Below are 26,526 nucleotides of genomic sequence, written 5' to 3'. Positions count from 1 at the left end.
TAACTCATATTGGCTTAAAGGGGAAACTAAAAACAAGTGGAGCCAGTAATCAGAACTTGAAACATTGCAAAATGCCCCTGCCCCCATCTCCGCCCACTTTTTGTTGATCACCAGTGCAGAATTCCAGGTCAGTAGGGGTTCCTGAAGGAAGCAAGAGAGAGAAGAGGACAGCAGCTCTTTTCCAGTGCTCATGGACTTGGGAACTCCCCGCTGGGTTTTGTCTGTGGTGGAGGAGTCAGTGGATAGCCTACCGGGGTGATCCAGGAACTCTTATTTCCACCAACCTCCTGAGCAAGGAAATGTGGCCTAAATGTCCAAGAGCCAATTGCAGCACACTCACCAGTCTGTCTTCTATTTTAGCATGCTCATCTATTACCTTCAGAGCATCGCACGATCATTGAAGCTCAGCAACCATCAGCTCAGAATGCAGATCCAAAATGCAAGTATTATATAAACTTCACTATCATGATCGCTGGCCATCCATCAACCACATGACTGAACTCTGTGCAGAACAGAAATGCAAAGAAGGTCACCCTTTAGGTTTCTATGACTCTTGGAAACCTTCTATGGCCCACGTCCACCACCCCCAAGATCTCCTAGATTCATTTCTAAGGATTCCCAGAGGTAGCTCACATAGCTCAGGAGCAAGCCTGTTTGTCTTTTTTGTTCTCTGCAATGGCCCTTGGGTTCTTCAGTGCTCCTCGTGACCTCACCAAGCCCTCCATGTACCAGGTACTTCTGCAGACTCTGGTAGACTGGCAGAGAAGAGAAAGGGCCCCTTCCCCATCCTGTGTCAACCTGGACATCTAAACCCAAACATGCTATCTTATCCCCAAAGACTCACCTCTCTCACCTCCTTTAGATTCTGTATATTATTGACCTTCTCTCTCATCAGCAACTCAGACCCTCTCAGAGGAGTCAGAGACAAACTGTCCCCAAACTGTCCACAGTGTCTCCTCCTCTGCATATCTCAGTGCTCCCTCAGGGTCATGACTAGGGTGAATCCAGGGAGACGCCTAGTATAGCAAATTTAAGGAAGCTCTCTCGAGGTTGTGCTAACCCTGCCCTTTCACAGTCCTGAGAGTGAACACCCCTTTAAATGTGGTACCCTGGATAACTCAGTTACTTTACCTTCATCCTGACCTCACAGAAACAAAACTCCTTCCACCCTTTCTAGTTAAAAAATATTCACATAAATATTAATTCATGCAAAAACTACAAATTAGTTTTATGAAAAGTCAAATTAAAAATTCATTTGGACTTGCAAAGGACATTTTGCCAATATATATCTCCATTGTTGTTGACCCACATATTCTTTTTTTTTTTTTATCTTTTATTTTTTTTTATTTTTATTTTTTGTATCTTTTTTTTATTATTATTGTATACAAATGGGATACATGTTGTTTCTCTATTTGTACATGGAGTCAAGGCATACCATTTGTGTAATCATACGTTTACATAGGGCAATGATGTTTATTTTTTTTCCCTTCCCCCACCCCTCCCACCCCTCTTGCCCCTCTATACAGTCCTTCTTTCCTTCATTCTTACCACACTCCTTATCCCTAACCCTAAACCTAACCCTAAACCTAATGCTAACCCTTCCCACCCCCCATTATGTGTCCTCATCCACTTATCAGCGAGATCATTCGTCCTTTAGTTTTTTGAGATTGGCTTATCTCACTCAGCATGATATTCTCCAATTTCATCCACTTGCCTGCAAATGCCATAATTTTATCATTCTTTATGGCTGAGTAATATTCCATTGTATATATATGCCACAGTTTCTTTATCCATTCATCAATTGAAGGACATCTAGGTTGGTTCCACAATCTGGCTATGGTGAATTGAGCAGCAGTGAACATTGATGTGGCTGTATCTCTGTAGTATGCTGATTTTAAGTCCTTTGGGTATAGGCCAAGGAGTGGGATAGCTGGGTCAAATGGCGTTTCCATTCCAAGCTTTCTGAGGAATCTCCATACTGCTTTCCAGAGTGGCTGCACTAATTTGCAACCCCACCAGCAATGTATGAGTGTTCCTGTTTTCACCACATCCTCGCCAACACCTATTGTTTCTTCTGTTCTTGATAATCACCATTCTAATTGGGGTGAGATGAAATCTTAGGGAAGTTTTGATTTGCATTTCCTTTATTACTAGGGATGTTGAACATTTTTTCATATATCTGTTGATTGCTTGTACATCTTCTTCTGTGAAGTGTCTGTTCATATCCTTAGCCCATTTGTTGATTGGATTATTTGTATTCTTCGTGTAGAGTTTTTTGAGTTCTTTATAGATTCTGGAAATTAGCGCTCTATCTGAAGTATGGTTGGCAAAGATTTTCTCCCACTCTGTAGGCTCTCTCTTCACATTGCTGATAGTTTCCTTTGCTGAGAGAAAGCTTTTTAGTTTGAATCTATCCCAGTTGTTGATTCTTGCTTTTATTTCTTGTGCTATGGGAGTCCTGTTAAGGAAGTCTGATCCTAAGCCAACAAGTTGAAGATTTGGACCTACTTTTTCTTCTATAAGTTGCAGGGTCTCTGGTCTGATTCCGAGGTCCTTAATCCATTTTGAGTTGAGTTTTGTGTAGGGTGAGAGATAGGGGTTTAATTTCATTCTGTTGCATATGGTTTTCCAGTTTTCCCAGCACCATTTGTTGAAGAGGCTATCTTTTCTCCATTGTATATTTTTGGACCCTTTGTCTAGTATGAGAAAATTGTATTTATTTGGGTTTGTGTCCATGTCCTCTATTCTGTACCATTGATCTGACCCACATATTCTTTGGTACTCAGGCAAGCTATTATGAACTAAGTACCCTAATCTATAAATCCAAAGCCTGGAATGCTCCAAAATCCAACTCTTTGGGCTACGACATGATGCTACAAGTGGAACATTCCACACCATAAAACTTTGTTTCAGGCATGAAATTGTTTAAACTATGTATAAAATTACCTCCAGACCATGTGTGTAAGGTATATATGAACCATAAATCAATTTCATGTTTGGACTTGGTCTCATCCCCAAAATTCTCAGTATATATATGCAAAAATTCCAAATGTCAGAAAAACCTGGAATCCAAAAACTTCAAGTCCCAACCATTTCAAATAAGGGATACTCAAACTATATTGTCAGAATCTAACACTGTTCTTTGAATTAGCTGCCCCTAAATAAAACCAACTAAGTATAAAACTTTGACTCGTAGGTATCTGCAATTATTCATTCAAATAGTAGACCCAGTCCAGAACACTCTGTCCCCAGGGTTCAGTCATGGTGCAAGGTATGAACAATGGCACATAAATCTTTTTCCTCTGAAGAACAAAAATTTTTACTACTTTCTGCTAAGTCCAAAACAAACATGATTATCATTTATGTTTTAGGCAAGGTCTGAAGATAAGAAAAAGGTTGCTCAAATGGTGGAAGGTAAGTACATTTTAAAAATGCAAAAGTCTGATGTCTCAATTGATGGGCATTTTTAAAAAGAGCAGTGAGATAGTGTAAGGTACACCACCTATAAAAATTCCTGATAACCAGTAGTGGTTTTTCACAATTAAATAGGCACAAAAAAATAAAAGTTAAGGCAATAAACACTTGTTTAAATAATCAAATTCGACATCACCCCAAGCCTACAAATAACCTCCTAACAGAAAATCAGAGGAAGTTTTAAAGTAGGAGAGAAAAACAACACATCTGGAACAAAACCCCAAGGACATCCTTATCTTGCTTCCTGTGCAGTGTTCCCTTGATTCTTCCAGTGTTCCATTTCTTCCTCCATGATGCCCTCCCAGGCCTCTGCCCTGGGATCAGCCACCATAGGTCCTGTCCTTTCCATCCCAGTCCCTAGTGATGCCAGCTGGGCAGACCTTGAGTAATGGGTTCCTGAGTAAGGGAGTAAGTCCCGAATCCAAGGACTCTCCAAGGGCACACCTTCTCACCCCAGGTTCTCTAAACTCATTCCCATCTTAGTTCACTGGGAAAATGAGAAAGAATTGAGCTCCAGAAAAAATGAAAGCATGGGAAACAGATTTTTGGTGTGGTGGTAAGGGAAGCAAGTGGGTAGATGCAGCTCAAAAAAACTGCAGGGAAGGTCTGCCTCTTGGGACCACTAACAGAGCATGCCTTGAGCCAGAAGGCATATCTGGCACTGTTAGACTGGAATAGTCCATATTGCCCCTCAGTATGGGAAAGGGAGCCAGAAAGTTTCCCTGGGTCATCTCCTGTTTTAATACATTAGAAGAGACCTACAAGGAGATGCCAGGGAGAGTCATGAGGCCTAAGGGTTATGCTTGCTCCATTCAGCTTTGTGGAGAGAAGCCACTAAAGAACAATTAACTGGGCTGGGGATATAGCTCGGTTGGTAGAGTGTTTGTCTTGCAGGCTCTGGGTTCAATCCCCAGCACCAGGTGGGGATGGGGGTCGGGGGGCAAAGAACAATTAACTATGGAAGGTGACTGTGGCTTGTGCTATAAAACTCCACCCTAATTATCAGGAATTACTTGCTAATCCAGAATAATTAAGTTTACTTCAGGTAGCACCTTCAAAAGCCAAGATCTAACTCACTTTCTTCAACGTAGCAATAGCATTGTCTAATGTTCATTTTCCAGTTCAAAGTCAAATGATTTTTCAGAATGCCACAAAGTCTTAATAGGCACATAGGCATTATTATATTCATTGTGTAGATGAAGCATTAGAGCCCCAAAGCTGTTAAGTGACCTGCCTTTCTCATGGGGGTGCCAAATGGCACACTGTAGAGTCTCTGGGTCCATTTGATTCTTCTTATGCCCCTTGCTTTGACTTTCTGTGATAGAATGATTTGAATTACAGATTGTCTGTTACCCACAGGCTCATTGTGTTTGCAAATGCACCCAATTACTTTGTAGACTCAATCGTTAGCAATCATGAAACTCTTATAGGTAAGCCAGACTTATACTAGTCAACTTTCTATTACTATGACAAATACCTGAGATAATCAACTTATAAAAAGAGAAGGTTTAATTTGTTCTAGGAGTTCTAGGAGTTTAAGGAGTTCTAGTTCTAGGAGTTTAAGTCCATGATCAGTTGGTCCCCTTTCTTTGATTGAGGTAGCATATCCTGCATGGCAGGAGCATGTGGCCACGCAAAACTGCTCACCTCATAGCCATGACAAAAAGAGAAGAATAGAGTGAGGTCCCACAACTCTCTTCAAGGGCACACCTGAAAGTCCTAAAGACCTCACCCTCTACCACCTCCTAGTAGCACCATCCTGGGGAGCAAACCTTTAACACAGGGCTTTTGGGGGACTTTTAGGATATATAGTATAGTATAGTATAGTATAGTATAGTATAGTAAGCCTGAATATGTTATTTACTCAGACATCATGTGGTTATATATCCTGCCTTTACCTGCAGCTCGAATCCAGACCAAGGAGGAAAGCACCAAGAGACTTCCGAAGGACAGCAATCTCATCAGTCAGCTGTCCTCAGCACACCTGGCAACACCCCAAAACAATGGCAATGTGGTCAGTTTTGACTCACTGAGTAACAAGAACAGCAAAATAGAGACAATCACCCAACCCATGCTCCAGAGTCCTAGGATGGGGCAAAGGGGTCCCTGCTCACCTCTTCCTGGCACTTCCCAGTTGAGGCCAGAGCACAATACTAACAGGTGAGGCTGAACTGAACACAGAAGGAAATCTGGCATCCTTGAATGTGATATCAGCAATGGCTCACAGGCCACAGAAATTGTAGGCAGAAGGGTCATTAGGAGTATGCAGGCCTCAACAGTTTCAGGAGGCCTGGGCCATTAAATTCCATTCTGCCAGAAGGCTAGCTAGGAAGTCAACAGACTGTGACAGCTGGTACTGGGGAGAAATGGAAGGGAAGGGGGTCAGAGTTTGTCAAACAGGTCAAATTCTTCCTCCTACACTCTCTGCAGGGGAACCTGTAAGCAAACTTTCCTTGGATACATATTCCTATAGCCTAAGGAAATAACAATTCTTTTTAATTGATTATCTTCCTTTTATTTTTTTTAAGCTCCAAACGGGTTATGTAATTGGCAAGTCTGTACTGTAGCTTTGGGCCATGAAGTTCTCAGCAAGGTCATCTATGCATTTAATGGGGTCAAATGGCTCAGTCTTCCAAAGAAGAAAGATGAAGATCCTGCTTTTTTTAATAGAACATCCAAAAAGATGAAGAGACAGGCCTATGCTGACCCAAAATCATATCAACAATGTAGCAGAGTAAAAGCAACATAGATAGACTTTTTCATTTTGGGGTTTGTTTTTTTTTAAGTCAATGACTAAGTTACCAAAGAACTTGAAGCCTTGCTATATGAGGGGTTGTCTTCTCATCTGTGCAAGTTCTTGACAATGAGCAGGGATTCAAATTCTCCCGGAAAGGTCACTGGGGGTCAAACCAGAGACTCAGGTCAGAGTCTTTATGAGGAAGAATTTTCCAACAGATATCAACTCCCCCCAGTGGAAACTCAAGGAGGTTCCAGAGAAGCTGGATGGTTGTTTAGCAGAGGTGAGAAGGAATAGTGTTCATAATATGTGCTCCACAAACATCAGTCCCATGACATGCTCCTTGGCAGAATGAGAGCTCCATGGCAAGATACATTAGCAAACCATTGCCCTGCAAGCCCGTGCTGCTCCCCACCCCCATTGGAGATTGGTGGTACATGACATTGCCTTAGAGTTCTGAGCATGACAGCAATGAAGAAATCTATTTGGCCCAGTTCCCCAAATGTTAAGCCACAGAACCCATGAACATTCTGGAACTAGTGAAAATGCTGAGGGAACCTAGCATTTCCCTAGCTCACAGTGCTCAGGTAGGGGCTTAAAGACAACAAGGTCATGTCTACTTACTTCTGTCTTACAGGTATCAACGTGGTCTGTGTGCAAGCACTGGTGACCTTCACAAGAACAGATCCTGCACACCTGTGACATTGACACGGCACATCGAAGACATTCGCTCAGAACCTCTTTTCAGGAAAGACTTTCAACAAATCAACCCTTCTCTCTGTGGACCTGGGGTCTCTGCCGTGGTGGCATATGGTCACAGACGTCATGCCCCCGGATATTATATCATTAATGAACGTGATTCTCGCAAAAAAACATGTCCAGCTTTCTATCCAGAGAAACATTTTAAAATAGATGCTTCAGGTGACATTGTGGAAATATACCCCAGGAACACTCGACAGTACATATCCAGGGCCTCTCATCAGCCTTCTCCACAGCTGAGTGAAGAAGAGGAGGAGATGCTGAGGAGAGAGTTGGTCAAAGGTCCCTTCCCGCCTGGCTCACTGACAGACCTCCATCAGGCTCCTCACTTTTATATTGGTGGAAGGTCAGAAAGTGAGGCTCTAGATCAAGCACACCAGGGACGGAGGCACTACAGCTCTGAGAATAATGGTTTTGAGGGTCACCTTGACAGGCCTATTCATGTGCACAAAAAAACACGCTCCCGTCATTTCCAATACCCACAGCATCTTCTGAAGCCCAGAGTCAAGCCCAAGTTCGAGCCATCCTTCACAGAATCTGATTCTATGTCAGCAGCATCCAGTAGCGACCAGCAGAACAGCAATGCTGACCAATACCTACAAGTGATCCACAGCCGGGGCAAGTTGCCAAGATCTTCAGGCCAACTCGGCAGGAGAAAGGTCAAGTCCAGGCAGGCACTGACCACAGATCTGAGCGATCTAATTTGTTCAAATGTCTAGGCTTCCTCCAGTGACCCAGTCACACAGATTGGCCCCCTTTTGAAGCACTGGGTCAGCACAAGGTCTTACCACCTCTGGTGGGTGTTAGAAGGCTATGGAGCATATTCAGTCACATCCATGGTTGCTGGTGAAGGCATGGAGACTCACAGGGCTATAACCGTCTATTCTATAGTATCCATACACAAGTGCGTGATTTCCTGGAGTCTTTTCAGGCCATCATTTCAAGAAAACTTCAGTCCTTTTCCTTTATTCAAGGTGACTGTAAATCTCATTGCACTGCAGAAGCCTCCAGAGATGTCTACTCTTTTCTTTAGTGATTTGAATGAACTATATATATTGTGCCATTTTCAGTATACAAATATCACACAGAAATTAGGTAGCTGCCCTTAAAGATTTCACAATGCTTAGCTTGAAGGAATAATCTGCCTAGTAATAATCCACTTAGTAATGATGAAAGCAACAAACTTATTGAGAGCTTCTTTTACTCCATTTTCTGGGTTATATGTCCATATTCATTATGACATCATGGATTGGACATAAGTTTATTGAACCTAAAGTTTATTGGTTCATTTAACTGGAAAGGATGGCAATCAAAGCTCAGTCACAGGCTTAGTTGGAGCCAGGGCTTCAAACTTCTTCAGGATTATCTGTTTTTTCACCTCTCTGCTCTGTTATCTTCTTGTTATGACTTGACACAAGTGACTGCATTTTGATCCTGACAGTTTTTGCACTGCAGTAACCAATTGAGTGACTTGAAATGACTTCATTTTCTCCCACTGCCAACAGGCTTCCTCCCTGTGGTAAGGGGAAGATGAATTCATAGCCACAGAAAATGCCAGCATTGAGCCGGCTTTTGCTACCAAAAAAAAAAAAAAAAAAAAAAAAAAGAGCAGAGCTACCCTCTCTACTTCACAATTTCTTCACCTTTATAGGTTGACCCCCTTTTAATCCTTTGACTGGCAAGGTTGGGCAGCAATATGTATTCAATTTGCCATGTCAACCAGGATTGTGTCCCAATTTGTATTTCCATATAATTCTTTCCACACTAAATTGTGTCTTTTTAACATTTCTGTCTCTTCCACCAAACTCTGAGTGTCCTCAGAACAAAAATGGTGTTTATTCATTTCTACATTCCCAGCAACTGACATATAATGGATAATCGTTTTCTATTGCTACTGCCAATCAAAATAGCAAGGTACACTCTCCAAGTATTAAATTTCTTCAGTAATAGTGGACATTGTAATGGAAATACAAATGATACTGTAGACTGTGAGCATATTCAAAGTGTTTGAGGCAAGGGGAAGTTTTTAAAAGCAAACTGAGAATTACATCAATTGCTTGAATCAATTATCTTTGGCTACAAAGATTAAGTTTGGGTGAGGCTGTTAGAAAATGGTCATCTTGTCTGCTGAGGCACAGGGGTCTGTACTAGTGAAAACTACTAATAAAGAAGCATGAATATACCACAGTGGATTCCATATATATATATATATACATATATATATATATATATATATGTACAGCAACAATTTTAAAAAAATAAATAAATAGAAGGAAGACCAATGGAGTACAGAAAGGGAGGGTGTGGAAGAGAGGAGGGGAGGGAAACAGGAAGCACTGGGGATAGAAATGGAGCAAATTATATTTCATGTATGTATGAATAGGTCAAAATGACCCCACTAGAATGCACTAATACAAGCATTTTCTAAAAATCTCACCAAAAACACTTATATAACAAATTTCTCTCAAGCATCAAAGATCAGAACAACATTATGGTTTGGACGTGAGACAATGCAAGAAAGTTCAGAGAAGAAATGAATGGGTTGTGAGAGCCTTAACCCATCAGTGAATTAATCCCCTGATAGGGATTGACTGAGTGGTAACTGAAGGCTGGTAGGGTGTGGCTGAAGGAGGTGGGACACTGGCAGTGTGGCTTTGGGGTATATATTTTTGTATCTGGTGAGTGGAGTCTCTCTCTGCTTCCTGATCATCATGTGAACTGTTTTCCTTTGTCACACTCTTCTGCCATGATGTTCCGGCTCGCCTTGAGCCCTGAGGAATGAAGCCAGCCCTCCATGGACTGAGACCTCTGAAACCATGCATCCCTGAATAAACCTTTTCTACTCTACAATTGTGCTGGTCTGGTCCTTTAGTCACAGCAGCAAAAAAGCTGACTAAAACAACAACTATTCATTAAAAATGAAGAACAATTCCTCCTGATAAGAACTGCCTGGTGAACATCTTAACAAACTAGAGATGCTTCCTTGGGTCACTACTTGTGTTACAGAATTTGTGAATGCTAGAAAATTTTGAGATGAGCTTTCTGCACATCTCTGAATGACCATTTTCCCTAGCCTAAGATAGAACTTTCAAGCTACTCCAAGCCTGCGCACATTTCATGGGAAACACTACACAAGCTTATAGGAAGTGGATTTAATAAAGCATGTGAATAAATAAGTTGTCTTTGAAACTAGAAACTGGTTATTTGCCCACAAACTCTGTCACTTAACTAGCTATGTGGCTTTAGATACACTATGCAATCCTCAGTTTCTTAACCTACAAAATGGAGGTAGTACTCATTATCTCATAGTTCTGCAAGGGTTAAAAATTATGCTACATAAAGTGCACATAGAATAGTGGCTGGCCAGTAGTGTTGAGTAACAATTACTTAAGACTCAGCAAACAATAATTATATACATTTAAATGCTTACTTGTGTAGATTCACATAACACTTTACTGAGCTAACTTAGTAATATGATGCTGGATCCCCTTCTCCCATAAACACCAGTTTGAAATTTAAACTAGGATTAAGATCTGCTATGGACAACATTTTGGGGTAACTGAGAAGCCCATGGGAGGGGCTCTGGTCAATGAAATTTATAAAGCTCAGTCATTCTTCTTTCTCCTTCAACTCTCAATTGCAGCCTCAAGCTGATTGCAAAGTAGATCACTGCCCCAGGGACAGTCTGTGGGCAGTGGCAACCTCCCTCTTGCTCTTGCCCGCTGTTCATCCTGCACTGTGCCGGCCTCTAGTGGCAAAATAGGTTAACTACTACCTGCAACAAGGCTGCCCTGGCCTCACCGTTGGGTCTGCCAGTTTGTCGCAGGCCTTGGGGACAGTTTCTATCTCCAAATATTTTGTACACCCAGGACTTCCCAATTTGGTGGAAGTAAAGATTAAAGATTCTTATAGTGCTGATTTTTTTAAACCTGTAGTCCATGTTCTCTTTTAATAAGGGTAATCATCTCTTGAATGTTTGATATCTAACAAAAATCACTTTCTACATTAACACATACTTTCCCTTATTTTTGTTTCCAAAGTGCTTTAAACAAAATTCTAATAGGCCCCAGTCAGACTGTCAAGCCAGAACTTTATAGAAATATTCTACATTGAATTTTTAATGAGTCCTTTTTAAAAATTTAAAAGTCCTACATGCTGTTAAGTAAAATAATTAAACAGTATATGGTGATCAAAAATGAAAGAGAAATGTCTGTTGGCCTTACTCTCCATTATTACAAATTTGTTTTCTTCCTTCCTATAAGTGAATATTCTAAACATAAACATGTATGAACATATACAGCATATATGCATGTTCATGCATTACTTGACAATAGGAGTACATCCTAAGAAATGTGTCATTAGATGATTTTGTTACATCATAGAGTGAACTTATATAAGATGGCTATGATATCAGTAGGTGATAAAATCTTCTGGGACCACCATCGTGTATATTGTTTGTCATTAACCAAAACACCCTTATGCACCACATGACTGTATCTAAGTATGAACATATAAACACAATCAAACACATGTCTATTTCTTTCTCACTCAAGATATATATATATATATATATATATGTACACATACATACATATGTATGAAAATATGTTATTACATATAAACATTCACTGTATGTGAACCACCATCCTATTTTTATCAAACCATTTCACCCTCACACCAACTGTTAGTCCTATTATTTATTTCACCTTCCAAATGAGAGTGCTTGGCAAGTCAATGACTTGGTAGGTGATGCTGCTGGGATTTGAACCAGGAAATCTGCTTACTTATTCACAACACCATTGCCCTTCAAATTCTATTTTTGACTTACTATATAATGTAATATTTGAATATTTTTCCCTATTGGTTCATATACAAAAGAAATTTACTGGAAAGGGTAAGAACTTAATAACATTAAATACCATTCATGTCCTTTAGAGAGAGTAAACTGCATTTGGTGAGAAAAGTCTATTCATATTAACAAATATTGCCAGATTCAGCCTGGGCCTCAGCTGAGTTTCTTCTCTAGCCTCATATTACATTATTGTAATGGTTACATAATATTCCAATAAATGTATATAATGTAACTTTGTTTAATATAATGAGAAATAGCTTGCTTCCAGTTGCAAAATCAATCTTATATGCCTTTGTGTAGGAGTTTCTAAGTCAAATAACAAGTAAAGTAAAATGCTAATGTATTTCTTTTGTTCCTAGTGAGTTGCATTCATTTATATTCTCATTCACAGTGTAAAAACAAACACAAAACTATTTCCCCATACTGTCATTAACACAGAGTATTAACAAACCTCTTCATGTTTGTCCATTAGATGGATCTTTTAAAAGTGTCTGTTTTATTGTAATTCTCTGAGGTTTGGCATCTTTTTGTGTCGTTATTAGTTCTGTTGATTTATTTTTCCACAAAGTATCTATGTCTGATGCACTTTTTTTCCCCTATAGGGCTGCTTGAAATTTTATTAATGATTTTTAAAAGAATTTTGTTCAATAAGATACTTACTTTTGATTAAAATATGTCCCAATATTTTTCTGCTTCTTATCTAACTTGTATTTTGGTACGCATAATATTTTTTTTAATGTGGATATACTTAGGTTATTCTTTGTGGCTCCTAGGAATATTCATATGTATTATTTCACCTGCTTTTCATGCTGGCCTGAGGAGATATTTATTATTATCCCATTTCACCTTGGAGGCTCAAAGGGGTTAAGCGACTTGCCACAAACCACCCAAACAATAATGTGTGACACTTGAGGTTCCCCAATTCCTCATCCAGGTCCTCCTCACGAGTGTGGCAGTCCTTCACATCTTCCAAAAGGGACTTTTAAGTTGTCATTTTGCTTACACCACTCTTCCAAACTTTTCTTTCAAACCTTAAAAAATGAGCATGCAATAAAGAAAGAAAATATAAATAGGTCTCAGCAACAACCTTTTTAAAATTTAGATGAACACAACCTTGAAGAAGAATCAAGTTGCCCTTTTAGTTCCCACTGTGGGGCTGCGACTCCAGACCTCAGACCTCAGACCTCACCCAGTGTCTCCCTGCCCCCTGGTTAGGTCACCTGGATGCAAAGAATTCCCGGATAAGGCCCTTTAGCCAGGGCCTCTGCGAGCCAGCACATCACACTGTCTCCTGTATATCTCCACTTGGAGGTCCCTGAGGAATCTAAAGGTCCAGAACTAATTTCACCATCTTCCTCCTGGAGCCTATCTCTTTCCCATGTTACCTAAGCCGCCAGCGGGGCAAGTCAGAAAACTGGGAATCGTGATGCTTCCTTCCTCTTTCTTCATCCTCCACAATCAGTGGCAGAGACCTCTATATTGTATCTCCTAAACACTTCAACGTGGGTCGGCACCTCCTGTCCCTCACTCCTCCTCAGTCCTTCTCAGTCCTCCCTTGGCCCCGCTCAAGGCCTCTACTCTTTTTCACCTTCTCAGCAGTTCCTTAATGGGTCTCCCAGCCTCCAGGCACATTCCCTCTCCCTCCCTTAGAGCAGCTCCCGGAATTCGCTCGTTAAACAACGCTACGACATTGTTCATGACTTGGCCAGGCCCAATTGGCTCTCCATCACCGACCTCTTCTGGTCCCGACGTTACAGGACCTAGCCCAGCGGCCTAAGCGCCCAAGTGCACTGGGCGGATGCTGCAAAACTGCGGAACCTGCACCAGGATCTTGAGCCTACCCAGGCGGTGGCGCGACCTGTGGGGCCTGTCCGTCAGTCTCCCGACCTGCCAATCTCGATGTGGGGTTGGCTAGGCTGTGGATCCGGACCAATCCTGGAGCGGGAGACCGGAGACGGGGCTCCAGGCTCCGCCTAGGGTTTGGCTTCCGGCCTCCCAATTAGTGCGCCACTCCTCTCTCCTCACATCTCTGGGTGCTATGGACTCAGCGGTGGCTGCGCAAGTGAGCGAGACCGTGGCAGAGAAGGTGCTCCAGTACCGGCGAGACGCGTCAGGCTGGAAGATCTGCCGGGAAAGCGTGAGTGAGAAGCTGGCCGGGAAGGGGTCGCGGAGACTGCTCCCTGGGGCCGAGTCCCCAAAGTCCCCGTGGCTTACCGCACTCCGAGCCCCCATAGCACAATTGAGGGGCATCTTATAGGGGGTTGTTTCCTTATTAAATATTGGACCTGTTGTGCTCACAATGACTCCAGAAAGCAAGATTCTGCCCTTTTTCTCTAAGTGACTTACCCAGGGTCACCGGGCTGGTAAATGGTGGTTAGAATTGGAACCCGAAACTCCAAGCTCCAAGCCTTTACTCTGTTCTTTATAGTGTGATCCTCTTTGCCCCAAAGGTGGTATGGGAATCGTTTTTCTTACTTAACACTTGTAATTTTTTTTTTTTAACAAATATCCCCCAATTACTTAAGGAAATAAAATGGTTAATGGCTTTAAAGATGATTTGAAAACCACCACAGCAGTTAAGATCTCTCCATCACCATCTGCGGTGGTGGCACTTTACTAGTCCCAACTCTGCCCGGATGGGGTGGGACACCTTGGAGAATCGCATCCCTTGAAGTCTCTGACTCCTCTTCTGAAGAACATGGGACTGAGCCAGGTTTTCTCCCAGAGCACTTCTAGCTCTAAAATTCTGTGATTCTGTGCCTTTTCACAGAATGGAGTTTCAGTTTCCTGGAGGCCATCTGTGGAGTTTCCAGGGAACCTGTAAGTGCACACCTTGCTCAAAAAGCCTGTCAGAGAGTTTGCTTCCCAGAAGATTCCCATCAACCCTAGCACACTGTGATCAACTAGCCAGTTATCTTCCCCAGAAGCACTAGCTTCTGTTTTAACTAAATCATTTACAGCAAGTCATATTCCTGTTTAAAAAAAAAAAAAAAGCATACCACCTGTTTCTGCGGGCCCAAGGGGAGGTGGCCTAGCATATTTCAGCCCCTTCTCTACCAGCCTTTCCTAAGGAGCTGTGATGGACTTGGCATGGTCCACCTTCCACTTCTCAAATATAATCCCAAGATACACAAGTTTGATTGATGCCTTGGGGGTCAAATTCCTTTTTGTGCCCCAGGTATCGAGGAGAAGGGATTGTGTGTGGGACACCAGAAGAAGTGTGGGACTGTGTAAAGCCAGCTGCTGGGGGCCTTCGAGAGAAGTGGGATGAGAATGTGACCAGTTTTGAAGTAATCCAAAGCATCACAGATGTAAGTTTTTCTGAACATGTTATCCATAGACATTGTCTAGGTCTTGCTGCGGTAACCTAACCCCATCTCCTCTGGAAGGGGTCTGTGGCACCTTTTGGTAAAGAGCATGCCCTGTACACACTGACTGCCCACTGCTTGAAATACTCTAACCCAGCCTTGACCCAGATACAGGTAGGAAACCATGACTTAGAGAGGCAGAGAAGACAGCAACAGAACCAAGAAAATATAGATGACAGTAACTGATGAAGTATAGAATGAGTTTGGGCTCCAAGGTGGCAGTGCCTGAATTTGTTCGTTTGAAAGGTTGCCCCTTAATGGGGCCATGAGAATGAACAGAGAGACCTTTGACATGGAGTCAGAATTCTCTGCCAGCTGTGGGGCTGTGCCAGGTGGTAGTTTCTGGGTTATGGTGTTTCCTTTAGGAAGATGTATACCATTCAGGCTGGCCCTATCTAGCACAACTTTCTACAATGATAGAGATGTTCTGTAACCACTTTGTCCAATAATATAGTCACTAAGTCCCCTATGACCACAGGGTATTAGAAGGTGGCTAGTTTGAAGAAATGAATTGCTTATTTAATTTTAACTAATCTAAATGTAAGTTTAAATAGCCACATGGAGTTGGTGACTATCATAGTAAAATTCAGATATTGATAAGTCTGCCCTGGGATCACCTCATTTGGATTACAGACTTTTCAGGGGGAAAAGTCATAACTAAAACTAATAAGCAAATTGCTGTGGGTAAGCATTGCTGACCTGTCCAATTTGAATGATATCTTGATTTTTACTTCAGAGACTGGGCACCCTCCTGAGTGTTCACACAGGTGGTTCTTTGAAACCTCAAACCAATGAATGTTTGGCAGCCAGGTATTCTCAGTCCTGTCCAAGAATTCACACTTCTCTCCAGTTCAGTCTTACAGGGATTTATGTCAACATTTTCTGAAGGATAAGACATGCATCCCTGGGATATCAAAGGGGACTTTAGATCCTACACAGTCAAAGCTGAAATTGAATCCCACAGCAGGAAAACTGCCCTGTTTCAATTCTTCTTTAATCTCTTTGATGACTTACAGGTATCTTTCTCTGTTGCTGATATGCCCTTGACACCTGTGTAACATTTGTTGCTCTCCTCTATAACAAAATAGATGGCTGGTCTCAGGGTCAGGATTAGTGTTGTATCTGTAATCCCTTGTATGTGTACTTTGCAGTTGCCTTTAATTTATGGCAAGTGACTTTTTTTTTCCATTCTGATGAATAACTTCCTTTTAAAATCAAGTGATCTAAGTTTTTAAAATGTAGCACATTTAGAGAGCAATATGAAGTGAATTAACATGACAGGTGATACCAGAGATAGCAAAAAGAAAAAATTAAGAGAGTATTCAAATAATTATATGCAAATGATTGAAGCCGAGGAAACGAGTTAATGTCTTTTAAAGAATAATGAAAAATCGAGGTACTTTGGATTAGGCAGAGGGGAGTGAAAGGAGGGGAGAGGGCTTGGGGGTAGGAAGGACAATAGAATGAATCAGACATTGTTACCCTATGTACATAGGTGATTACATGACCAGTGTGACTCTACAACATCTACAACCAGAAGAATGAGAATCATACACTCCATTCATGTATGATATGTTAAAATGCATTCTATTGTCATGTATAACTAATTAGAACCAAAAAAAAAGAATAATACAACCAGGCATGATGGTGCACACCTGTAATCCCAGCAACTCCATCAAGAGACGGAGGCAGGAGAATAACAAGTCCTAGGCCAACCTGGGCAACTTAATGAGACCCTGTTTCAAAATTTAAAAAGAAAAAAAAGTTTTTTTTAAAGAAGAACTGAGAATGTAGCTCAGTGGTAAAGTGAACCTGGGTTCAATCACCAGTAAAAAAAAAAAAAAAAAAAAAAAAGTTAGCATACAGAATTTTCTTTTTAAAGGTAAAAGTGGCTACATTTTTTTATCGTGTTTGCAGTTCTTTGTCTTCACACAGTGATTGGTGGGAATGAGAATAAAAGACTTCAAAAATTAGAGGTTGATACTGAGATTCTATAACAATGATTACATACTGAGATGTCATTTATTGTATCTTTTTATACAATGCTACAAACTTTAACTGAAACCTTGGAGAAGGGAAATAGCTTGACAGAAGTAAAGGGAAGCACCCAAGTTCACACAGATAAGAGACTGACCTGGGACTTGAGAGCCAGATGATGGCTCCAGCTCTCCTGGCTCTCAGTCACCACAGGTACCAACTGTCTTCCAGAGGAAACCAAGAACCTCTTTCTAACCCGCTGCCTCTGCCCCAGCTCCAGTTCTGAGTCCTGGTGACCTGATCCCACAGAGGCCCCACAGAGTTGTTTTCCTCATTGTTATACTGTGAGCTCCTCACTTTTCCCATCTTACCAGGACCATATAAGATAGCCAGGTGCTCACCTGTGCTGAATTCTACATTGGTACACATTGCTATTGTCTCTTGATCAGCTTGCCAGTGAGTCATGCAAGCAGGTCTTCTTGCTGCTCTTGGTACCCTGGTTTGTCCTTATGCATGCCTGCTTCCCTATATGGGCTTCTGCTTCAGGCAACACAGGACCCTTCATCCCTTGCTGGGCCATGGTCTGCCCCATGTATCCTGCCTGATCCCAGTTAGTCTCCAGTGCAAGGGTCTTCAATTTCTTTGATTTCATACCTCTGACAGAGTTTTGAGAAATTGTGCATCACCCCACACATCTAGTTGACAGCTAAAGTTTTCTAAGTTGCAAAGCATGGCATTTTGACATATAAGTTTGTCAATTTGAACAAAGTAATGGCACCATTTTTTTAGTTGTATCTAAATAGCATATGAATTTGTATCTACTATCACCCATTTTAAAAATACACAAGTATTTTTTTAATAGTCAGAAGTTGTATATAATTATTCTCCTTAAACTCAAATTTCCATTTCACACAACACAATGAATTTTATCTTAACATAATACTTGTTATTCTTGGAAGTCATCATATTACATCATAGATATGAATATAAATTAAAATTATTTTTTAATCATCATTTCTTTTGACTATAAGACTAATTTTTTTTAATCTGAATGGATTGAGGTATGAGTATAATTTATTAAAATAGCATGATTTCATTGCAACTTTTGATGGGGAATTGTTAAACAAAAAGAAAAGTATTTTTTAATCTCTGGATGAGATGAATGGGAACTCTTCTAATTAATTCATGTATCCATGAAAAGATATGATTTCTTGCCAGAGAGGTTCAGCTCTCAATAGACATTAACCTCAAGCAACATAGAAAGCACAGGCTACTGGTTTGCAAAAAATCTGAGAAGAACTGACAAATGGTAGCTCTTTACCATTCAGGGAAAATAATGAAAATGTGGAGATAAGGCCCTTCCTCATAGAATGGCATTTCTTGGCATCATTTGGACAAATCTTAAATATTCTAATTCTGAAATAGACTATAGATCAATGGATGGATGGATGAAACATAGAGTCATACCATGAATTTGTTGGCATTTCTGACTTGCTGCTAGCTTCAGAATTTCTATTGTTTTCATCATCTTGGTCTCCAGATACTTTCCCTCAGAAATGATATATTTGGGGCTAATAATCAGGGGTGGAAGCGGTATGGCTATTAAAAAAAATTGACCAAATTATATTGTTATATTGTGTACACGTACAGGTATGTAACAACCAGGCTCTGGTAGACAGGGGAGGGTTGAGAGAAGATGTCTGTCCTTCAGACACGTCTAGGCTCCCTTTTTCTTCGGCAGACACTGTGCATAAGCAGAACCTCCACCCCCTCAGCTGCCATGAAGCTCATTTCTCCCAGGGATTTTGTGGACGTGGTGCTAGTCAAGAGATATGAGGATGGGACCATCAGTTCCAATGGTGAGTGACAGCCAAGTGCTGCCAGGCCTGCCCAGGAGGCTGAGCTCTCTCCTCCGCTTCTCAGATTCTCAAGGAAAGCCAAGCAGCTAGAAACCACCAGAAAACTCACCTGGGTCCTTTCTGTGTATGTGCCTTGCCTTCAGGGTTTGAGGGGATTCTATACCATGGGGTTCTGAGGTGGGAGAATCGATGTGCCAGTAATTTTATTTTTAAGTCCCAGATCTTGTTAGAATCCCTTCTTGTTCCTACTGAGACTGGTAGTTTGGACTGTGGACGTGCAGGTTACAGTTGGGTGTCACAAAATCTTGATATGCAGTAACTCACTGAGTCCATGGATGTGTCCTCTTGAGAGGGATGGGCACTGTCCACTCCCTTCCCACTTAACAAGAAGCAAAACTGCCACTACACAGCCTACACTGTTCCTTTGAGTCTGCCTCATTGGGGAGATGGTAGACACATCACCTCCTCTGTCAACTGGGTTTTAAGAGGGGTCCCTTCCTCCTCCCTCCAAACCTTGCATTCTGGAATATTCTTTTTTCCAATATTCTTCCCAACTTGGGGAAGCTGCATGTGGGAGTGTAATGCATGTGTGTGTGATTTTGAGTGTTTGCACATGTATATGAGTATAAGTGGTTGTATAGGATGGGGAAGAAACTTGAGGCCATGAAGCTAGAATCTCTTGCCCTCTCCCCAGCTCCCAGTAACTGGTGCTGCAGGCATTGTGGCACTTAAGTGGCTGGGCCCTGATGGAAGCTGTAGATCACTGACTGTCTGAACTGTCTTCCAGCTACCCATGTGGAACATCCACTATGCCCCCCAAAACCAGGTTTTGTGAGAGGATTCAACCATCCCTGTGGTTGCTTCTGTGAACCTCTGCCAGGGTAAGAATGATCAGGATGGAGACCCCTGTCTCAGACCTACTGACCTCACTGTGGACACTAAGAATGAGTACTTTGACAAGAATTCACAAGAACAAAAATGCTTTAAACTCTTTAGGCTTTGATGTTACAAAACACTATTACACACGAACACGAGTGACATAATATGCCAAAGCACATGGGAAAGTGTTGTGGGGAGCTGTTATAATTTAAATTTTTAATGTGGAAAATCTTTACTCCAGTTCCATAAGGCAGGTTGGACAAATGTCAGATGAAGAGACAGTTTCGGGTGGTTAAATGATGTGTCCATGGTCAATCTAGGAGATTGACAGAAACTGGGCTCTGGGATGTTCCTCCTATACTCTTGGGACCATCCACCAGCCTGGAGCAGTCCCTACTATACTTTCCACACAGCAATCATCTCATCAAGCAGAGGAGTTGGGTGGAGCTCAGGAGCTGGAGAGCAAATCAGACCACACTGTGAGTCACTCACAGAACTAAGCCCAGGATCCCTCCCTGTTTACCCACAGCTCACAAGGCCAGGTTTTTACCAGGAAGTTTCTATGTAATGATTTACCTGAAGGTCACTAGTTTATTCTGGTACCATGCAAATTGACAGTGAAAGAGATTACGCCTGCCAGTGTGTCCCTGTGTTCCTGCAGACTCCAAGAGAGGTGGGGCTTGAGCTTTCTCTCAGCCCCAGGAGGCTGACCGGGTGCCATAGGACTTTACAAGAAACCAGACCTGTGTCTGCTAAGCTGGCTTTACAAGCATCTTCTAAAAGACTTTTCTTAAATGTGACAAAGTTTTGAGTCTGAAAATAACATAGCCATGCTTTAACACATACTTGCTGTTTCAGTCCTCTCAGTACAGAGGCACCCCAGATCCACTGGCTTGCACCAAGGGCTCTAACCTCTGCCTCATTTCCTTGTCCTGCCCACCTGGCAGTCAGTGCTGAGAACCACCTTTCCATGGTGCCAGCTCTGCTGGAAAGGAATTTTTCAGAATAAGAGACTGAGCCTTTTCTCCTTGGAGGCTGAACCCTAGGACCATCTTTTTAGTTGTGGTGGGAGGGGAGGACATACAGTATGATGAGCCTCATATAGGACAGCAAAGGTTATTGCACATATTTTGCAGATGGCCTAGTTGGGACCAGAAAGGCCCCACAAAACCCAGCTATTAGACAGATTTTAAATCAAGCATTGACTTACCCAGCTCTTGTCCACTCAACCTATTAAGTCCTGCATTTTCAGTTCTGCTAATACTTCAATGAAACTGACATGGGTGCATTGAAGTAGGTTGGAAGTTATAATCTAGAGCTTGTTATGTAATTTATCATTTAATTATTTAAATAATCATTAAATGATATTATCACTGTATTATGAAACTTATTATTTTAATGAAAATTATCACAAATCATTCACCTATTTTCTCAAAAGAATAGAGTTCTAAAAACAAATTATTTCAGTTACCACAAGTGTTTTGTTGCTCAATGTTTTTGGCATTTCATAAATGGGATAATGGGACATAATGCATTAAAGATCCAAGTGTGAAAAAGGCAAACCATCTATTTGTGTTGTTATGAAAACCTGGAAAGGGTGCCAGGGACTCGCAGAAACTCCTGACCTTTGGAGAATTGACACCTGAGCAGATAGACAAAATCAGCTTCTGCATCCACTCCTCCCAGGGCCTCGTACAGAGAGGGTTCTTGAAAGCAATTGCAAACAAATCTGTCAGAGGGAATCTGTCTTCCCAGACTGGAAGGAGGGACTTCCCCCTCAACCCTTGAGAGCCTGGTGGGACTGGAGGACATGTCCACTAGAGGCCATGTCTTCATCTTAAACAAGAAAGTCCAACGTGGCACCCTGGGCAGTGAACCCCACAAAGGATTGAATATGGTCAGTGTAATGGCCATTTCTACTGTGCCAGGCTCTTTTTGCCTTACCTGGTACTGTGCCAACCCCTCTGTGGCAGATAACTAACACAGCTCTGCTATTGCTTTCACAGAGAGCCCAACAGGACCAACCTGGTCACATTCTTCCAGACTGACCTCAGCGGTTACCTCCCACAAAGCGTTGTGGACTCCTTCTTTCCTCGCAGCATGACCAGTTTTTATGCCAACCTTCAGAAAGCAGTGAAGAAATTCCATGACTGATGCCCTCACTTGTTGGCAAAGAACATCTATGACTCATTAAGGAGCTCTGGTTCATGGAACACCACGGATCTAGGAGAACCCAAGCCTGTTTTGCTCTTGGGCAATGACTCTCTAAGAATGCCAGCCAAGGGCAACGGCCCACCCACTCCTACCTCCTCTGTCCTCTCACGGTTGGCATGGGAGGAGCCATTCACATACTTCTTACTCTATCTGTGATCCAAACACACCTGTGGCAGGGTGAACCTAGGCTCTGGCTACCTGACAAGGACTCAGCTCGGGCACTATGTTCCAATCCTGTATGTGCCTGTCACTGTCAGAGACCGTGTCTCCATGTTTGTCCTAGAGAATTATCATGAACACTGAAACCAAGTCCTGTGTGCAGTTTTTAGAAACCTTCATACATGTTTTTAATATGATTTTCCCCTTAAAAACATGTCAACTTGGAAAATATTGGTTTTGAACAATGGAATAAGCCTTAAGAAAAAATTCTTTCCATTTGGATCAATACTTTAAGTGGATCTTCTGTTGGAATTGGTTTTCTGCCTTCTTTCCTTTCAGTGAGTTAACTTTCATATCTTAGTAACACCAGGGAGTTTGAATCTGCCCCAGGGCAAATCTGTAGTCTTCAAGATTAGTTTTCTTTGGGAGTGACTCTAAATGGAGCAAACTGCTCCTGTCTGTGTGCAGAACTCTAGGAATAAGGGTGCCTGCCTGTCCTCGGTTAGGGAGGCCAAGGCCGGAGTGCTCCGGCCTCCAGGGCCCCATCAGGCCACACTGCCACCCAGAAAGAGGGCAGGGCGCCCCTGTCTGAATCCTCCCTCTGAGAATCTGCTGCTAGACTGTACAACACTGCCGTGTCAATATCCACCCTATACATCTTCAGAGCCAGGGAGCACAGCTTTATCACCCAGAAGAGACTCAACAGAAAGTTAGCACACAAATTCCTTTACCTCTGTCCAGTCAGGGCTGCACAGCCAGAGGGATCCTCTAGCATTGTTTTGAAACCTTGTCTGGGCTCCCACCTTTGTAAGGAAGACCTCTCCTGTGTCTGCCCAGAGGCAGCTTCTGTTACTATTCCTATGCAGGAATTTCCATAGCATTCCACCTTTACTCCTTCAAACATAAGTCGCTTCCCTTATGTGATATTAACTTACCTGCCTTAACTTGGGCTGACTGTCTCCTTAGTGTGCCAAGATGTGAGCAAGCTTTAAGACACAAAAGCTCCCTCTCTCTGTTGTCATGAACTGTAGAACCCATAGTGACACCATGAAGATCACCAGCAAACTCTTGACTCAGTAAGAAATCTTTATCCAACTCTTGAATTTGCTTAGAATTCATTCCTTTATTCAGTAGGGGCCCAACAGGTCCCTACTCTGTTCCAAGCACTGTTATTTGTCAACTCATTTGAGTTGACCTCCCAAGCAAAGCCAATTCTGGGTGCCCCAGCCAAAGAGAACTTTCATGCCTGCCTGTTTGAGGTGAAGACCTCAGAAAGTGGTGGTCTTACCAAGATGGGGTAGCCTGTGTAATCCTGTCTAGCAGACTGGATGACCTTTCACTTGTCTCTGGCCCATATGGTGTTCTGTGCTGACCACACATGTATCAGCTGGCATCAAGTTAAACTGGTTTGAGCCCAGGATAAGGAACCAGAAAGTAGGTCTGCTCTGACTTCCTAATATATGGAGAAACAAATGCCAATCCCAGCATAGTCCGTTTCTTGAATTTTGACACAGGAAGATAATGTATTAATAAGTAAAATGCCATGCAAAGAAGTAGGACTTCCTGGGCGAGGCCCTGGAGAGAATTCCTTCTCATGGAGAGTACAGGTGGATCCAGGATTGCTAACTGTGATGTCTGCAATGTGGGAAGGCAACTGGAAACATTGTTTCCAAGCCACTGTTTTCTAAGCCTTTGTCAGCTTCAAAGAAGTAGCCAAAGACAGTGAAACCTCACAATGAAATCCTAGCAGGATGGAGCTTAGATGGATGAGCTTTAATTTCAGGGCCCTCTTGCCCTGCCCTGAATTCCCTTGGCTTGGAGACCAGGAACCTGGGCAGGAGGAGGGGACCTTCTAAAATAGGCCAGAGACAGGAAGAGAACTGGGAGAGCCTTGGGCTTACCATGTCCATGCCCTTGTCCTCAGACAACTTCTTCCCTTCCCATCAGCTGACTTTGCCTCATGTATCTCCATGCTCATACCTTTCCCACCTTTTCTCTTTCCCTGGGCTGGTCCAGCCTTATCACTTGGCTGCCTTAAAAGACTCAAAAAACAATTCCTGGTTATAGGAAACATCACAGTGCCCAGATGATGAGATTGTGCAGGCAGGGAATGTGGCCTCATTGCCCAGTCCTTGGCAGGCACACAGTAAGACAGTGGGGAATGGGTATTGTATTGAGTTTCACCTTTCATCAAGTTCACCTCCAGAGGAAAAAGAAGTTGATAAAATGGTATTTCAAATTTCTTATCTACTTGATGAAATTCAGGATGGGGTGAGCAAGGTAACATGCAGCAAACAAGCTAAGCCCATGGTTTCTCAGAATCAATAAAACCATCAGCTGATGCCAACTGTGACAAGGACACTAAAGGGGTTTACACGAAGAATAGGAGCCCAGATGGGTTTTCTGAGTCCGGCATTCTGAAAGATTCTTGGCTTCCTGTAGACCCTGGAGAAGCCATCAGATTACATTAGCATGGTTCCACTGATATTGGCCTGGGAATAAACTACTTTTTGTGTTTCGTCTGTGGTCTTTGCCAGGTCTTCCCCCATATCTTCAGTGCATAGGAGCAGGGACTCAGGAGGGGCCTAGTCAAAGTATGCTGGCTGTTGCTAATTCAGAGTCACATTGACTTATCTCGAGCTTGGCAATCAGGTGCTCAGGGATGACCAAAGTGAATACCCACTGGTCAGGCATTCAGAGGTATTTTCCCTAGCTTAGAGAAAGCTTGGCCTCCAAGATCTAAAAACCCATTGATCTCTCCCAAATCACTAAAGGTCTCAAATCTCTCTGATCGCTTTGCAGCTGGGCAAGTTACTTACTGTCCCTGAGTCTCAGTGCCCTCATCAACATAATGGCACAGAACCACAAGCTGTGCAAACTGCTGTGATTACTAAAGACTCCATTTCACATCAAGTACAGTGATTGGCATGTGACAAGGAAGTGGTAGCCATGTTACCTTTTGCTCACATACACAGTGGTACATCCTGTTGGTGTACTTGTCCACATCTTGAGTTTCACCTTTACTCTTCTCTGCTTGCTGGCTCTATCACCTTGACACCATCCTTGCCTAGGATCACTTCTTCAAACTAACCAAAAACAGTTTTGTGTGATATTTTATTTTACAATGGCCCTGGCCATATTTTACCTTCCCTTAAATCTGGGTGTGTTTGTGCCAGCTCTTATTAACAGATTATAGAGACTTCTGAAACAAGTGCCTAAAAAAGAAGATGCTTCTACCTGGTTCTTGCACTCCTGGGATGCTCACCCAGAGAATTCAGGAGCCATGTTGTAAGGAAGCCCAGGTCACAGGGGGAGGCCACCTGTAAGTGTTCAGGCCAAAGCCCAGCTGCATCCCCAGTAGACAACTCCCAGCCTTTGAGCTCCTCTAGTTGATGCCAAGTAGAGTAGAGAGAGATGAGCTGTCCCTCCAAGTCCTGCCCACACTGTAGATTCATAACATAAACAAATGTTGCTGTTATGGGGCAGGTTGTCACAGTTATAGTACTTACAGCAGGACATGGATTTCAGATCAAATGTAATATATCCATTTTATTATGGCACCACAACATTATCATTAAGTTTTCTATATATACAGTCTACAGTTTGTATCAGCCACCCCAGTGTGACTCTGCCTTATTTTTGGGACAATCCTCTTGCTGGATTGTTTTCCAGAAAGTCTGGACCTGAGCAGCAATCCCCAGGAAGCACACTTGTGCATTCCCTGATATGGGTGGGGTGGGCAGCAGAGACCCTGAGAATCAGCAGTTATGGGAGCTGTGTGTTCATGGCTTTGGCTTCAGAGTTGGCACCCTGCTTAGAGGTCTCCAGTGGTTGTGGTCCCCTTGGAAGGCAGGCTTTTCCTTTTGATAACAATAGTGACAGGTCCATCAGGCAGTGCCTTGATGACATTCCAGGCTTCAAACCGTGTAAGACCCTGCATGGCAGTGCCAGCCAGGTGCAAAATTTCATCTCCTGGCTGGACCATCTCACTCTGTTCTGCAGCTGCCCCTGAAACAAGGGAGAAGAACATGATAATGGGCTCCATTAGTGATAAGGCAAAAAGAGAAGCTACCTTCTACCTGTGATCTCCAAGGAGCCAAGATAACTTCAAAGAGAAAGACACACCCATTTCTTGGAAGCTTGGTGGTGGTTCCAAAATGAGGACTCTCATAAAATGGTGGCTCAGTGTTTAGACACTAGACTCCAGCTCTCTATGGCCCTTGGAAAACTGTAGCCCTTGCTGTTCCC

General features: G+C 42.5%; 3 protein-coding genes across 6 annotated transcripts in view; 2 read left to right on the top strand and 1 right to left on the bottom strand.

The window, feature by feature from the left end:
- Positions 1-7,689, top strand: part of Tmc3 (transmembrane channel like 3) — a 37,736-nt gene extending 30,047 nt beyond the window's left edge. The window contains exons 19-22 of the mRNA XM_047541377.1: positions 361-439; positions 3,372-3,414; positions 5,379-5,634; positions 6,849-7,689. Of these exons, the coding sequence (XP_047397333.1) occupies positions 361-439; positions 3,372-3,414; positions 5,379-5,634; positions 6,849-7,689 (1,219 nt within the window). The remainder of the gene's footprint in view (positions 1-360; positions 440-3,371; positions 3,415-5,378; positions 5,635-6,848) is intronic.
- A 6,126-nt stretch (positions 7,690-13,815) lies between these two features.
- Stard5 (StAR related lipid transfer domain containing 5) lies at positions 13,816-24,869 on the top strand. The gene is made up of 6 exons (XM_047538715.1): positions 13,816-13,959; positions 14,593-14,642; positions 15,001-15,133; positions 18,909-19,026; positions 19,814-19,907; positions 21,912-24,869. The coding sequence occupies exons 1-6, from the start codon at positions 13,861-13,863 to the stop codon at positions 22,057-22,059; spliced, it is 642 nt and encodes a 213-aa protein (XP_047394671.1). The 5' UTR covers positions 13,816-13,860; the 3' UTR covers positions 22,060-24,869.
- Il16 (interleukin 16) overlaps positions 17,150-26,526 on the bottom strand; it is a 121,260-nt gene continuing 111,883 nt past the window's right edge. For all 4 annotated transcript variants that reach the window (XM_047538711.1, XM_047538712.1, XM_047538713.1 and 1 more), the window contains one exon: positions 17,150-26,286. In XM_047538711.1, coding sequence (XP_047394667.1) covers positions 26,093-26,286 — 194 coding nt within the window. In that variant the 3' untranslated portion in view covers positions 17,150-26,092. The remainder of the gene's footprint in view (positions 26,287-26,526) is intronic.

This window comes from Sciurus carolinensis, chromosome 2 (assembly GCF_902686445.1).
Source record: "Sciurus carolinensis chromosome 2, mSciCar1.2, whole genome shotgun sequence".
Lineage (NCBI taxonomy): Eukaryota > Metazoa > Chordata > Mammalia > Rodentia > Sciuridae > Sciurus > Sciurus carolinensis.
The sequence above is the reverse complement of the archived record's forward strand: the minus strand, read 5'-3'. Positions and strand labels throughout refer to the sequence as shown.

Coding starts and splice junctions, on each gene's coding strand:
- Stard5 (XM_047538715.1), top strand. CDS start 13,861: ATGGACTCAGCGGTGGCTGCGCAAGTGAGCGAGACCGTGGCAGAGAAG. Junction 14,643..15,000: donor GTGGAGTTTCCAGGGAACCT/GTAAGTGCACAC, acceptor TTTGTGCCCCAG/GTATCGAGGAGAAGGGATTG. Junction 15,134..18,908: donor TAATCCAAAGCATCACAGAT/GTAAGTTTTTCT, acceptor TTTCTTCGGCAG/ACACTGTGCATAAGCAGAAC.